The sequence below is a fragment of the Pleurodeles waltl genome, chromosome 4_2 (genome assembly GCF_031143425.1).
Source record: "Pleurodeles waltl isolate 20211129_DDA chromosome 4_2, aPleWal1.hap1.20221129, whole genome shotgun sequence".
NCBI lineage: Eukaryota > Metazoa > Chordata > Amphibia > Caudata > Salamandridae > Pleurodeles > Pleurodeles waltl.
The window spans coordinates 428,804,163-428,818,708 of NC_090443.1; the positions used below are offsets into that span (position 1 = coordinate 428,804,163).

Here is a 14,546-nt window from a genome sequence, read left to right on the forward strand (position 1 = left end):
TTGACCCCAAAACTCTATTAATCCCTAAGCCCTAACAAACTTTTCCACCCCCCAAACATCACCCTAAAAACCCCTCAACACCTAAACTACACCCATCCCTGACTCCTAAATCCCACTCACTCCTTAACCCAAAACTTTCTGCCCATAAACTCCACCTGTCCTTGGTATCTAAAACCATTCACAGTCCCTAAACACCTCCCTTTCTTGAACCCTAAAACCCTCCACCACCCCTAAACTCTACCCATCACTGAACCTTCAAACCCTCACCAGTCCTAAACTCTTCTCATCCATGAACTATAAAAACTCCTCAACACCTGTACACTCCATCCATCCCTGAACCCTAAAAACCCCTCACCACTTGTACACTCCTCATCTTTGAACCTTAAACACTTTTTTTAGCCTTCTATCACCCATCCCGACCGTTCCTCCCCCCCCCTCCTCCTCTAAACATCACCCATCCCTGAACCCCAAAATTCCTCACTACCCCTAAACTTCACCTAAGTATAACTGTAATTTTGGATTTTTCCTTAAAATGATATTTCTTTTAATTTTCAATGTATTTATATAGCCATAAAATTGTCATTCCTTATTTTTTTTTTTTTTATCCCCATGATTTGGCTTCCTCCCATATGATTGCTCAGTTTTCATTTTTCCTTTAATTGACATACATCACATGCCACCATGGATGAGTGTGAATTATTGTTAGTACTCCCGAGGCCTAGTTGGAGGCTAACAACGGTGTTTACTCAGGCTGGCAGAAACTGTGTATTTCCCTACTAAACTCTGTCAGATTTACCTGGTCCCAGTGCCAAGATTAACACGAGTTGTATAAGGGAGGGGCTTTCTATAGTCTGAGCACACAAGCTATGCGTCAATAAATATACTGATTATGAAAGAAAACATTGTTTTTGTTTTGCCAAACAGTCCATTGCATGGTGGTGAAATATCGCCAAGTATACTGTTGTAGTGGCAGATGTTTGGGGCTTGAGCACCACTTGCTTTCCCATTAAAAAAAAAAAAAAAAAAGCCCCCTTCTCGCACAGACTATTTTGATTGTATGCCTAAAGTTTGGTTATTATTGGCTGTTCTTACAGGTTGCAGTTATTGTGTTATAAAGTTGTCTTTTTCCAGTATCTCTTTTTCTGCCCCATGAGGAAAGCCATATGAGGCATTCCCCGTGGGAGTGGCAGGAAATGTATCCGCTTTCTTTCGCACCTCTTCTGTCAACTGATAGATAAGACTGACTTCTAAATGGTACAGAATCTGTGTACTGTCTATCTTCTGAAAGAGATACGCAAAGCAGATTTCCCTGTAGAAAGGGCATATTTTCTCCAGATTAAGATTATGTATAGGACCACAAGCTCTTATACCACATCCCATTACTAGAGGAGGACTTTGAGATGCTGGTTCTTAAATGGGCCTCTCCAAACCAAGACTATATTGAAAAAGTCCCTTCAACACTGTATAAAGTTCCCATGTTTTCTCCAGGTACGGTTTCCCTGGCAGTCATAATGAGACAATCAAAATACTAGGTTTTGAATCTCACAGCTGAGAAAAGTTCACATTTCTACAACTTTTACTCCATAAGCTTTTATTTTAGTCCCCTGGGCTGTTCTTAAGCCTACAAGCTGTTCTACATGAGTTATGTTACTGGTGGAGATGTTATTAAATCTTCAACTGTGGGCCAGCCTTAGGCTGGCAAGGTTTGTGAGAAATACAAATGTGCCATTTTGGAGCTCTTGTTGATGGGGATCATTTTACATTCTGTCTGCATTTCATGTATGTAGGAAAGTATCCCTTTTGGCATGATTACTCCCCCCACCCCACAAAAAAAAAAAAAACACTTTTTTCCTGATATTGATGCTGATTCGACACCTGGCCCCAGCACCATTGTACCTTCACTAAAAATGTACCATTATTCCCACAATTTGCACACTCCTGACACACAGCTAAGTCCCTTGTAAAAGGTAGCCATGGCACCAAGGGCCATGGAAGGTCCCCAAAGGCTGCAGCATGCATTAGGTCACCCTAGGGGACCCCCTCACCAAGCACATGCACACTGCCATTGTGTGTGTTGGTGGGAAGAAAAAGACAGTCGACATGGAACCCTTCTCAGGGTGCCATGCCCACAAACCACTGCCTGTTGCGTAGGTAATTCACCCCTCTATCAGGACTTACGGCCTTAATGTAGGGTGCACTATACCACAGGTGATGACATAGCTGCATGAGCAATATGCCCCTACAGTGTCTAGGTCCATGCTTAGACCCTGTAGAGTGCAGAGTGGCCATATAAAGTACACAGGCTGGAAGTTTGTCATTACGAACTCCACAGCTTCATGATGGCTTCACTGAAATCTGTGAAGTTTGTAATCAAACTTCTCAGTACAATACACCCACACTGATGCTAGTGTTGGATTTACAGAAAAATGCAACCAGAGGGCATCTTAGAGATGCCCCCTGAATTTTAGCAAAACTTCTATTGCAGGACTGACCAGTCTGTGCCAGCCTGCCACTTCTAGATAAGTTTATGACCTCATGGGGTGAAAGCCTTTGTGCTCTATGATGCCAGAAAACAAGTTTGCACTCTGTGGAGGTGCTTCACACCTCCCGCATGCAGGAACTGTAACACCGGACAATGAGCCTCAAAGGCCAAGGTGTTCTGTTACCGTGCCCCAGGTCACTCCAGCTAGTGGAGATGCTACCAGACAAAGCCCACTTTTGGCCTGCAAGTTCGGCGGGAAAATTAGGAAAAACAAGGAGTGACTACATAAGCTGGGACCAAACTGAAGTGACTCCTCTCCCAGCAGAATCCTCCATCTTGGTTTGGTGGACAGGGACTAGTAGGGTTAAGAATGTGCCCCCCTCCCCAAAGGGAGTGGGCACAGGAAGAATGTAGCCACACTCTGGGATAGTAGCCATTGGCTACTGCCCTCTGACCCCTGTAACACCCCTAAATCTAGTATTTAGGGGCACCCCTGAACCTAGCTCACCAGATTTCTGGCAACCTCAAGAAGACAACAAAAAGAAAGAAGATCTGCTAAGCTGACCCCCAGCAGAGAAGACTGAAGACATCAACTGATTTGGCTCCAGCCCTACAGGCCTTTCTCCAGCTTCTGAAGCCACTGCTACAAAAAGGCAACGCATCCTGCAGGACCAGTAACCTCCAGAAAGCCCCATGAGGACTGCCTGCACCCCAGAGGACCAAGATCTCATGTGGACAGTGGCCTTGCCCAGAAAGAAGCTCCAGCAAAGGACTCCAGAACTGCCCCAGATCCACAAGTCCTGCTCACTCTGCACCCGACACCCACGGCCTGTGTCCGGGTGGCCTACTGGTCCAGAGCAGGTCCCCAGGCGATTCTGACCTATTGTCCACCCTGGGTTGCCTGCTCTTGGCCAGCACGACGACGCCTGCAGCCGAAATCAGTAGGACCCGAGAGAACCGGATGAAGATTCCCAGTGCCCAAGGGTGTGCCCCTGCATCCGCAGCCCCCTGGCCTTGGGACATCTGACCACTGGTGTTCAGCAGGTGGTCCTCCTTGTCCAGCCTGTGGTTTTCCAGAACCGACCCCCTGGACCTAGCCTGCAGCATCTTTGTGACTCACAGGGTTTCCCTATTGAAAAGCTTTTGGACCCCGACGCTGTGTTTGCACCCTGCACCCTTTGACACTGATGTGTTTGATGCTGACCTGTGTTCCACCACCCCCGTGTTCACTTGCACACACCCCCCACCCACCCCCTCAGGTCTGCCTTACCTTACCTGCTGGAAGATCCAATTCAGAGTGCCCCCCCAGTCTCCATAGGAACCCATTTTAAATGTTTGACCTCCTCTCCCGGCAAGCCCACTGTTGCAGGTGGTGGGTGTTTGGGGTTAACTGGAAACCCAACCTGTGAACATCTTAACTCTTGGAGGCTAGGACTGTAAGTCTTGTATTTACCATAAAACTGTACTAACTCCCCCCCCCCCCACCCCCCCCCAAAACAAACTGTGTTTGAAAAATTGCACTGGAAGCTTTCAAAACCGATTTTTGTTATTTCTTTGAAACAGATTAACTTACTGAATTGAAACAAAGTGGTGTTGATACATATGCTTGCTACTTACCTGCAAACTGAATCTTGTGGTTCTAAAAATAAAGTAAAGTATATTTTTTCTATATAAAAACAATTGGCCTGGAGCTAGTCATGAGTGTGTGCTTCATTTATTGCTTGTGTGTGTGCAACAAATGATTTGCACTACCCTCTGATAAGCCTACTGCTCAACCACACTACCGGAAAAGAGAGCATTAGTATTACCTACTTTAACCTCTGTCATGCCTCTGGGCTCTGTGCACACTGTCATTTTGATATAGTATACACAGAGCCAGCTCCTTACAATGTACCAGTCAGAATTATTTGACCTGAGAGTCAAATGTTCAGCTAAATGTTGGATTCCTGATTTTATTTTATTTTTTCAGCTAGTTTTGCAGCCTGGCTGTAGTATGGTTCAGACTTCATAATTCACATCCACATGAACTCAACATAAACTGAATCTCTTCCCCAGAAAATAGCATTGTCCTAATGTGAAACTCTTCAATATATGGGTGTACATTCATTGCTATGTGACTACAGTCTTGCATACTGTGCACTGGTCCATGAACAGTTCCCTTCAGGCTGTATATAACTGATGCAAGATAGATTTTAGGTTTGCTCTGTCTCCATTGAATATCAGGGCACAGCTGTCTATCGATGAGCCAGTAAGCAGTTGTATTAGGCAAGAGGTCAACCTCGGAACTGATCCATCATTTTGACTTAACATTTTTTCATATGTCTGGTTATTTTCTCACAATTCATTATCTACTATAGCACAATCATAAGCGCAGTTGATGCGGTCTCGTATATTGTAGAGACATCTGGGCTATTGAAGAATAAGCAGGAAAAAATGTACTGCCAAGTGTATGGCTCATTGGCCGCTCAAAAAAAAAAAAAAAACTCGACAAGAGGGAGGAAGACTGTAGAACAGATAAAGAAAATAGTTCTAAATGAATACCATTTTAAGCAGCGTTTATCGCCTTTGCTGTCCTGTCGCTTGGTACTCTTAGCAGATTTCAGAAATGGTAATTTGTTGTGTACCCAAAGGACTGACTGTTGACCTCGCATCTTACCTCTTCCACAGGGTTCACTGGGTCCATGTGTCAGATAGATATAGACGAATGTGCCAGCACTCCGTGCCAAAATGGAGCCAAATGTGTGGACCGCCCCAACGGATATGAATGTAGATGTGCCGAAGGTAAGTAGATTTGTGTATTTGTGCGCCTGCCTGTGTATGGCCTTAAATGCTACTGAGGAGGTCGGATCCTGAGACCTTTGAGTGATGGGTACAGAGGTGACTGCACACACTGGCAAGAACCCACGTTTTTTGGATTTGTTTCTAATTAGTGAAATTAGGTTGAAAGCTATCGGGTCCATGTAGACATCGGTGTGTGATTTACAGATTACAAGTGTGTATTCTAATACGGCCAAGGCAATTCTTTTGATGTTGCTACATTCACTTGTCAATTTGGTAAAATGAATACCATTATTCACAACACTGGGAATTGACGAAATTAAGACAATGACCACTATATTAAACGCTATTTTTCTGCATGAATGTTACCTATGGAGTTGCATGCTTTGCATAGTGTAGCCACATGGTGCCTAGGCTCAAAATTCCCTCTTGTCACAAATGAATCGCTAAAATGTTGACATAAAACCTGCAATGGGCCACATTAGGATTCCTTGATTCTTCCATCCAACGATTGTGAAGTATGAGTAGTACCTGCAGAAGAACAATAAACACCTTGGAGCTTTTGAGGACCAGGAACAGTGCCAAAGAATGTTTGACTGCTAGTGAAACAGGTCACACAAGACTCCCATTTTCTTTTTCTCTTCTTTTTTTGAAGCCGTTTTCAAATATTTCTAAGTTTTGCCATGTGGAGAATAATTTCTGTTTTGCCATTAGTGTAATCAGCAGTGCGTGTGGATATACTTGTACACAGCCTTTATCTCGCAAGGAGCTGCAAGGAACATGATGGCACCAGGAGTAAAGTCTGTGCACATTTCAGAGTTAAAGGTTTCAAAATGCATAAACATGGTCTTTGAGTTCCTTGCGCATAGGTATTGCAGCAGAAATAAAAAATATTCCTCAAAGACACATGCAGGGATTTGGAATGTGAACAATAGATGAATGGAAAAAAAACAAGGAAACATACTCTGGGTCATGTGTGAAGTACACCAAAGAACATAAGCTGAAGAAAGGGTCCAAGTGTGTGTGTTTTTATGTTTGTTTGTTTTGTTGGCTTCAGCTCAGAGCCATATTGGGACATTCTTAGCATTCTTATTGTTAAAGCCTGATACACGTAGGAATAAAATGAATCTAGTTTTGTTTGTTTTGTTTAAAAGCCATATTTCCTCAACTCTGTTGAACCCCACTCTCTCTCTTTCCTTTGCTGTACCGTACTTGGCATCCCCCCCCAACCAGCAAAACCTAGACAAAGTCTGTGGACATTTCACAAACGGCCTTGACTAGTTCTGTCAGGCCCTTCTTTTCCCAGTCTACGTGTGAGAACGATTACAAAAGCCACCCCGATAGGAGGAGCCTTTCACATTCAAAATAAGCATATATTTTGGCTGGCCATGGCATTCCTCTTTTTACCACGAACTATGATAAATACTGGCAGAATGAGCCTGTAACACGCCTAGTCTTAGAGACTCAGTACACCTTCTCGGAGGTAGTTTACTGGGCGAGGACTAGACCCGGAAGAGACCCCGGTGCAGAGCTTGGAAGGAACTGAAGCTGAACTGCTCCGTGATGGGAAAGAAGCAGGCTTTTACTCACGAGTGCACAAAGTCAAACCCAGCTGACTGGATCCTGGTGGCAGATGTTACAAAGGATTGGTAAGTAGTTTGGCTAGAATCGCCGAGGACATGGCCGCAACCGCTGGATATCGCAACTGATGCCAGACAGTACCAGATTGCATGTGTGTCGAGTCTGCGCTGTTCCCACTCTACCCGACACTCCGGATGTCCTTGTATAAGCCAAAATGAATCAAAGGAGGAACAGATTTGTTTCTACACCCCTAGTACTTGAGCATCCAGTTTGCAGTCTCATTGCCAGATTCCAATACGGTTACGTTGGTCTTCTTAGCCCTAATTGTTACTGAGATATTCATGTTTACAGTGGAGTTTGTTCACGACCTTTAAACACCTACTCCCAGAGGGCGCTACTCGAGTCCGTAGATTTAGTCGGTGCCCCTGGTTCTCTCGATGCTCCTATCAACCCCAAATCGTGACTGCAGCTGTAACCAGTTCTGAAATGCAGTCCTTGTATTTGGTTCCCATGTGGGACCTTGTTGTGGGTGCGCTATCAAACCAGCACCATGGAGCAGCTGTAAAGCTAATTGGTCTTCTTTTTAGGTTGCTAAAGACCTCTTGGAGACATTCAGAAAGCTTCCTTGGGAATTCATTCGGCCCATAGCGTACCATTGGATTTTTGCTTTGTAACTCATATTGTCTCCTTTTCTTTTTGCTGGCTTTATTTGTCTTGGGCTGTCCAGGTTCAATTCGTCCCTTCCAAGCAGATAAACCTTTTCATACTACTTCTCCTTGTATCCTTCCATGAGTGCTCTTTTTGGTAAGCAGGTCTATAAGTCTTGTTCTTATCTTGTCACATTTGTAGTGCCTTCAAAGACACAGGGCAAATTTCAAGCTCTGTCTTCCGAGAGGTTGGTGTTTACTTTTCTTTCTCCAACCTCAAAGTGAGACTATTATGTGACAATCTTGCTGGACACTGGAGGCAGAGGAAAGGGTATTTTTTCTAGCACACAACATTATTTAAATGAACTGTCCAAGTATTTCAGAATTAGCAATGTGCAAATGAAGCACATTTTTGTGAATTCTTAACTGTGTTGGAAACAAATACTTCAATGTGATCAAAACAAATCAATACACTAGGCGACACCATTTCCAAACATTGTTTGTGCTATGTATAGCCTTTTCAGTAAAACTGAATGTCTGTTCAAATGCAATAGTCATTTCAATTGGAAATGTGTTGTCTGTAATGCATACTCCACTCTACACCAAGCAACTCTATTAAGCATCACTCCACACCACTGCAATCCTCTCTAGTCCAATTTGCACCATTCCACTACACTTTGTGCCACTGCACTCTGCACCATAGAACTCTATGCCTCTCCACTCTGCATCACTACGCCAATGCACTCTTTACCACTTTGCTTTGTGGCACTCCAGTCTACCCCATTACTCTGCGCAGCCCCACTCTACACCACTGCACTCTGCGCCAGTTACACTCAATGCCAATGTACTCTACTCTGTACCACTCTACTGCACTCTGTGCTAATCCACTGTACGCCACTCTAATCTACTCTGCACAACTGCACTCTACTTTACTTTACACCATTACTCTACGCCGTTTCACTCAATTCTGCGCTAATGTATTTTACACTGCCTCTCTAATCTATGCCAATGCATTGTATGACACTGCATTGTATGCCACTGAATTCTGTGCCACTTCACTCCACGATACTCCGCAACACTGTGCCAGTGCACACTACACCAGTCTGCTTTATGCCACTGCACTTTACTATACTCTGCACCTCTGTACCAAATGCCAATGCACTCTGCCACTCTCCATAACTGTGCTCTACCACAAAGCATTCTGCCACTCTCCACCACTGCGCTCCACCCTAAAGCATTCTGTCACTCTACACCACTGTAAACTACGACACTGAATTTTCCACCACTGTGCCACTGTACTCTGCAGCAATTCAATCTATGCCACTGCACTCTGCGGCACTATTCTCACCCCTGCACCATTCTACGCCACTATACTCTGCACCAATCAACAACACTACTCTGGACCACACCACTGTACTCCACAACACTCTAAGCCACATTATGCCACTCTACTACACACCACTCTACGCTACTCCACTATGCCACTCTATTGCACTCTTCTATGCAACAGTCTAATCTATGCCACTGCATTCTACGACACTGCATTGTACGCGCTGAATTCAAAACCGCTGCACTCTATGCCACTATACTCTGCAACACACTGTGCCATTGCACTCTACACCTGCTATTTCCCTCATACATTAATTATTCTTGAGGACCTTCTGTTGATTGTCTTAGGGACACTGGTGCTTTGAGTGTCTAGTTTCCCTTTAGAGAACAGAGGGGAAACTTCTGTGCAAACCCGATGACTCCTGTTCAAGGATTGGCCAGTCTGCTGAAGGCAGAATCATGGAGTAAAACAGATAATGCAGTTTATTTGGATTGTGCGTTTAATCCCAGAGTTATACAGACTTCATCTTCCTTTGTTAGAAAACACCTTGAAGTTCAGCACATTGAGACATTTTCGTCTGCTTTTCTGCATTTTGTAATTCAGCTTGGGTGGTGGGCTCAACCGGTAGCGGTATAGGGAACCTGGCTTCTCTCATTCTGTAACACGTTCAAGCTGTGTTGTCTGAGGTCGCTGAGAGCTGCTGGGAAATCGGAGTGCTACGTTCACCCCCTCCTGGGTCGCTTCACCCGTCTTTGTGTTCACCTGGATATTGGCGGAGGACTCTCCTCAGTCACAACCTTGCAAGAATCGTCACAAGTACGCATTTAGCGCAGTGTACTGATCCATGATGAATCATTTTTGAGGCTCCTGTTCCTGTTTGGGGACAAGTGAAGGGCAGTGTGTATTCCATGGTGTTAATGCACGGGTGAGACGTGATTAAAGCATCATTTAAGTTGGAGTCCAGTCATGATTTCCTCTTGAACATGAAGTGGTGATACCTCGCCTTATCCTAAGTGTCCCTAGATTTGGGAAGAGTTGTACGCTCTTGGCTCACCGCGCAGGGCTTCAGGTCTCTCACTTTCTCCATTGGCGAGATTTTCATTTGGAAGTGACGCAGTCTAGACAGTCTACTTTAAAAGAATTGGAAAGTCAAACTTCGGTCCCGCCTGTGGAGCTGCGCCCCTCGGAGCCCGGCGGGACGGAGAGAAGCCGTGCCCGCCCCTGGTGGATTCTCACAACCAGACTCTGAAGTGCCCTCGCTGCGCCCCCGCCTCGGAGGCCGCCATTGTGCGGGGTGGGCTGCTTAGCATTCAGAGGGCTGCGGGCAGGGGCCGCAGGAGAGCCTTTTGAGGTATGACGACTATTGTGTCTGCCTCGTAGCCAGTGTTCACCCATGAACAAAGGAGGCCTGTGAATAGCCCTTGTTCCCCCTGCCCCTCTCCCACTTGGAGCAGAGGCCCCCATCCACGCCAGAGGGGCTTTCAGGCAGAATGTGGGAACTTTGTGTAGTTTTCTTTTGGGATTGGTCAGGGGTGAAGGAGTGGCAGCTGCAGGAGAATATTCTGATGGGAGTAAGATGTCACTTTAATGAGCATTAGAGCTGATTTTTTATTTTTTTTAAATTATTGGTGTTTAATGGTTGTTTCTTTTTTTCTTAGTTTCTCCATTTAAGCTTAGTGAAGATGCTTAACCATAGATTCTGTCGAGCCCGGGTTGTCTTAATTCGTTATTATTGTAGCATTAAAAAGCCTGAAATAGAACCCAGCATTGCCAGAACTCCATAAACTGATTTAGGGAAACAGAAAAAGAACATAAATGTCAATAAACCTTTACAAGGGCCGCTCTAACCTTCTGCTATCTCCGACATTAAATACATTTTTATTGGCTAGCTAGCAAGTCATAGACATTAGTTTCTCAGAAAATAAAACAATGAACAAACCACTGGGGAGTTCTTGAATAGACAATAAATCCTAGACATCCATCCACAGATGGCAAAAGGTGAGGAAAAAACACAAAAAGGTTGACGGTTTTGTGGGGGTTGGGAGTCCTGTTCTGCGAGGCCGAGTAGAGAGTGCACAAAAAGTAACAAAGAAGCACAGCAGAGGTGAAGTGAGTAGGGCAGAGTCCTTGCTAATGAAGCAATGTCTTTCCATAGGAGGCAGGAACTGAGAAGAGGCTTGTTTTGCCTGCATGGTGGTGGGCCAGGTGACCAAGTGTTCGGAGGATCTGGATAGGTTAACACCAAACCCAAGTATGGGAAGGTGGATAACTGGAGTTGAGTACCGTGTACATCCATTGCAGGAGAGGACCAGTGTCGTCCAGATTCTGTCTGCGTCTGTGGGTGGGGAGAAAGGTGTTCTAGTTTCTGCTGTAAGAAAGGTCACCTGGAATAAACCTGTTCAGCTCCTTTCTGCACGAGGGACGTGGCACAGTGCAGTTGCGAATAAGTGCGTACCATAATCCCCGGGCATTTTCAGAGAAGGACCAATGGTGTTGCTTCTTGAAGAGATATTTGCAAACAAAGTGTTTGTCATGCATTTTCCCCTCCTTTAGAGAGGGTCACAATGTTAGCCAGATATTGTTAAACTGCAGGTCGTAAGCGAGCAAGCATGCCCCCGTTCATCCGGCTTCAGGAGGGAGCAAATGAAACACGAAGACCACAGGGACGTGGTGGAAGCTGTGTGCCTGATGCTAGTTGTGCAGAAGCGCATGCACCGCATTGTGCAGCTAAATGACTTTTGGGAGCCTGGATAGCAAACCTCTTGAAAAGCCGGAAGGATAGCGCGAAGGTCCTGCCCAAGAATGTCCTTCGTAGTATTCATTGGGGTCTGCAGACGCCATTTTCCTTCTTCATTAATGCTGCTGTCACAGAGCTTGCCGTCATGATTCAAATCTTGTGATTTAGGGCGATATGTACAACACATTTTCCCTTGACACAGAATGGGAAAAACCCTTTGCTACATCTGGCCCTTAGTCCCTTTTACATGACATGCGGGTCGCTCGTGTTTCGTGTTGTGAGAAGTAGAACTAGACTCGGCTGGTCGTTGTGCAGGCAGGTCACACAGTTGTTGTAGGTGGTTGCCTCTCGCCTGCACTGAAGCCTCGTGGAAAATGCTAATATTTGCTACACCAGATGAGGGGGGACTCCGCATCTGCCTTAGCGTGGCCTTTAATCCCGATACAGATCTGATATCAGAACATGCTAATGGAAAGAAATAAGCATGCCGAATGCATTGTGAGGTGCATGATCAAGAAAAAGGCGATGGCCGTAGGGGCAGTGGAAAGATGTGGCTGAGAGGCTCTGGGTGTTTCCTTGGGCCTGCGGGAGGCTAAGAGGGGTTCTGCTTGGATTTCAACTTTCTCCTTTCACCAACAGAAGTTTAAACAGTTATTTGCAAAAGCTGCGATGTGATGTCAGCGATCTGGAAACTCAGTTTATACCTTTTTGAACGTTTTCTGTGGCCAGCAGTATTTTGGGTTCTGTCAAGAAATACTTCAGATTCAGTGTCCTTTGCAGTTGAATCTCTGTCGAGGTTATACATCTGTCACCACTCACATGCTTGCCATAAACATATGAAAAGGTGTAAATATGAGAACCTAATCCATTAATGAAAGACCAACTTTCTAGCGCCTGAACCATCTCTCGCCGTTGCTGTCCACAGATGTAGAAAGAATCGGGTTACTTCTTAAACACTTTCCACACAGGCACTATTGAGCTGCACATCACTGTCTCAAGACCTTCCCTTCCATAGGCGAGTTCGTTCCTCAGCGTCCTTGGGTATCATTTCTCTGGGTGCATAAAGCCTGTAGTCCGGGCCAGGGAAGTGTACCCTGTTCTTAGCCTGAGTCATTGGGTGTAAACGTTTGGCTCATTGGATTTCTTTAGTTTTTGTCCATAGGATATAAAATGGACAGATCTGTTGCTTTTTCATTGCAGGACTTCGTAATAAAGGCACAATGGGCATGCAGTGCCCTGGACCCCACTTATTGGGGAAGTGGCCTTATTTCCGGGTCATTGCATGCAAGTGTCTGTAGCCCCAGCATTTTGTGCCAACCGCCGATGACTTATCCATATTTCTGGCATAATGTGTGTAGTTTCCATGTAGCTCTCTCTAACTGGCAGTAGTGCCATCCGGATGTGCTGATGAAGAATCTGTGGTTTGAGGGTCCAAGCCCGTTTCATGCCCCCCTTGTTCCTTCGGCTCAGACATTCCATCCGCTGCCTGCTGTGCAATGGCCGTAACTGTTGCTCTGTAAATGTATAGTTTCCAAGGCTACAGGTAATCGGGTGTACTGTCCATACATGCGGCTGGTTGCGGTTCGGGTCCAGGCGACTGTCACTTGTCACTATCCAGAGTCTACGGTTGCCAGCCTTTCTATTAATCTGCACAATGCTAATGCTAGATGCTGAGGTGGCAAACAGAAATCTACACTTTTTGTAATAGTAAACCCATAAAATATTTCTCTTTCTAGGTTTTGAGGGTGCTCTTTGTGACAACAACATTGACGAGTGCTCTCCGGACCCATGCCACCATGGCACTTGTGTGGACGGTATTGCCAGCTTCTCCTGCTCCTGCCTATCTGGGTACACGGGGTACCGTTGTGAGAACCCGATCAATGAATGCCAAAGCAACCCTTGCCAAAATGGCGGCAAGTGCATTGACCTGGTCAACAAGTACATTTGCAACTGCCAGTCAGGCACTTCAGGTAAAGGGTACTTCCGCCGCCTGTGCATAAACCAGTGCATCGAGGCCTCGTGTCCGATATTGTGAATATTTCTGTTGGCTTCACATTTTATAGCTTCTCATTTACCACTTTGTTCTTACTGACTCCTCTGTGTGTGATCGTCCTGTCTTTGTTTTTGTGGTGCTTTAATCACTGCTCCTGTTTTTGTGCTTCGTCATCTCAGCTTCTCTTCACTCACCGTCTGATTTCTCTCTTATGTTACGCCCGAGACCTTTTCCCTTCCACTGTTGTTTCCAAACTTCTGTGCCTACCTCTTACACTGGCTTCTTTTCGAGTTGTCATTGGCATCTTGAGAATGCAATGCTCACGCTGCTTGCTGTCGTTTCACACAGGGCCCAACTGTGAGATTAACTACGATGACTGTGCCAGCAACCCCTGTGACTATGGAGTTTGTCGGGATGGTATCAACCGATATGACTGCATCTGCAAGCCCGGTTTTACAGGTGAGTGCGGCCCGCTGTGCCCCTGTTAGAGTCTAGGGGGGCTCTGCTTTGTCGCATGTTGCATTGGCCTTTGATGCCAGTTTCTGCAGCAGGGCGATACTTTGCTGGCAAGCACTGTAGGGGGCACTAGTGTTCTCGGTTGCAGCAATAAATGGGGAGGATTCTGCAATAGGAGGGCCCTAGCCCTGCAGGGATACCCGCCCCTATACCTGCTGCAGGGACCTCGTGTGCCTGCTGTTATGTTGAAACCCGAGTTCTTCAGCTGGCGATGCATGTGCCGAAGGCCACCCACGCCATAGCAGTGGCGGATGTGCGCAGGGGAGCGGCCAGTTCTGGCCTTGGCTGCTGCAAGGAGAGGGGCGTCGGCAGCAGATACCGACAGGGGAGGGCGACCAAGAGGTATGGTTATTGCTGCAGCCTGCGGCGTGGTAGGAGGGTCCTCTGCCTGGTTGGGGCCGGGCAGGATAGCGCGATGTGCCGCCGGCTGTAACAGATTACATACCAGCTTGCTGGCTTCACCTCCAGTCCAGGCTACTATG

At 46.0% G+C, this 14,546-nt stretch overlaps 1 protein-coding gene across 1 annotated transcript in view; it reads left to right on the plus strand.

Moving 5' to 3' along the window:
* NOTCH3 (notch receptor 3) overlaps positions 1-14,546 on the plus strand; it is a 190,294-nt gene that overhangs the window by 113,234 nt on the left and 62,514 nt on the right. The window contains exons 10-12 of the mRNA XM_069231695.1: positions 5,150-5,263; positions 13,292-13,525; positions 13,897-14,007. Of these exons, the coding sequence (XP_069087796.1) occupies positions 5,150-5,263; positions 13,292-13,525; positions 13,897-14,007 (459 nt within the window). The remainder of the gene's footprint in view (positions 1-5,149; positions 5,264-13,291; positions 13,526-13,896; positions 14,008-14,546) is intronic.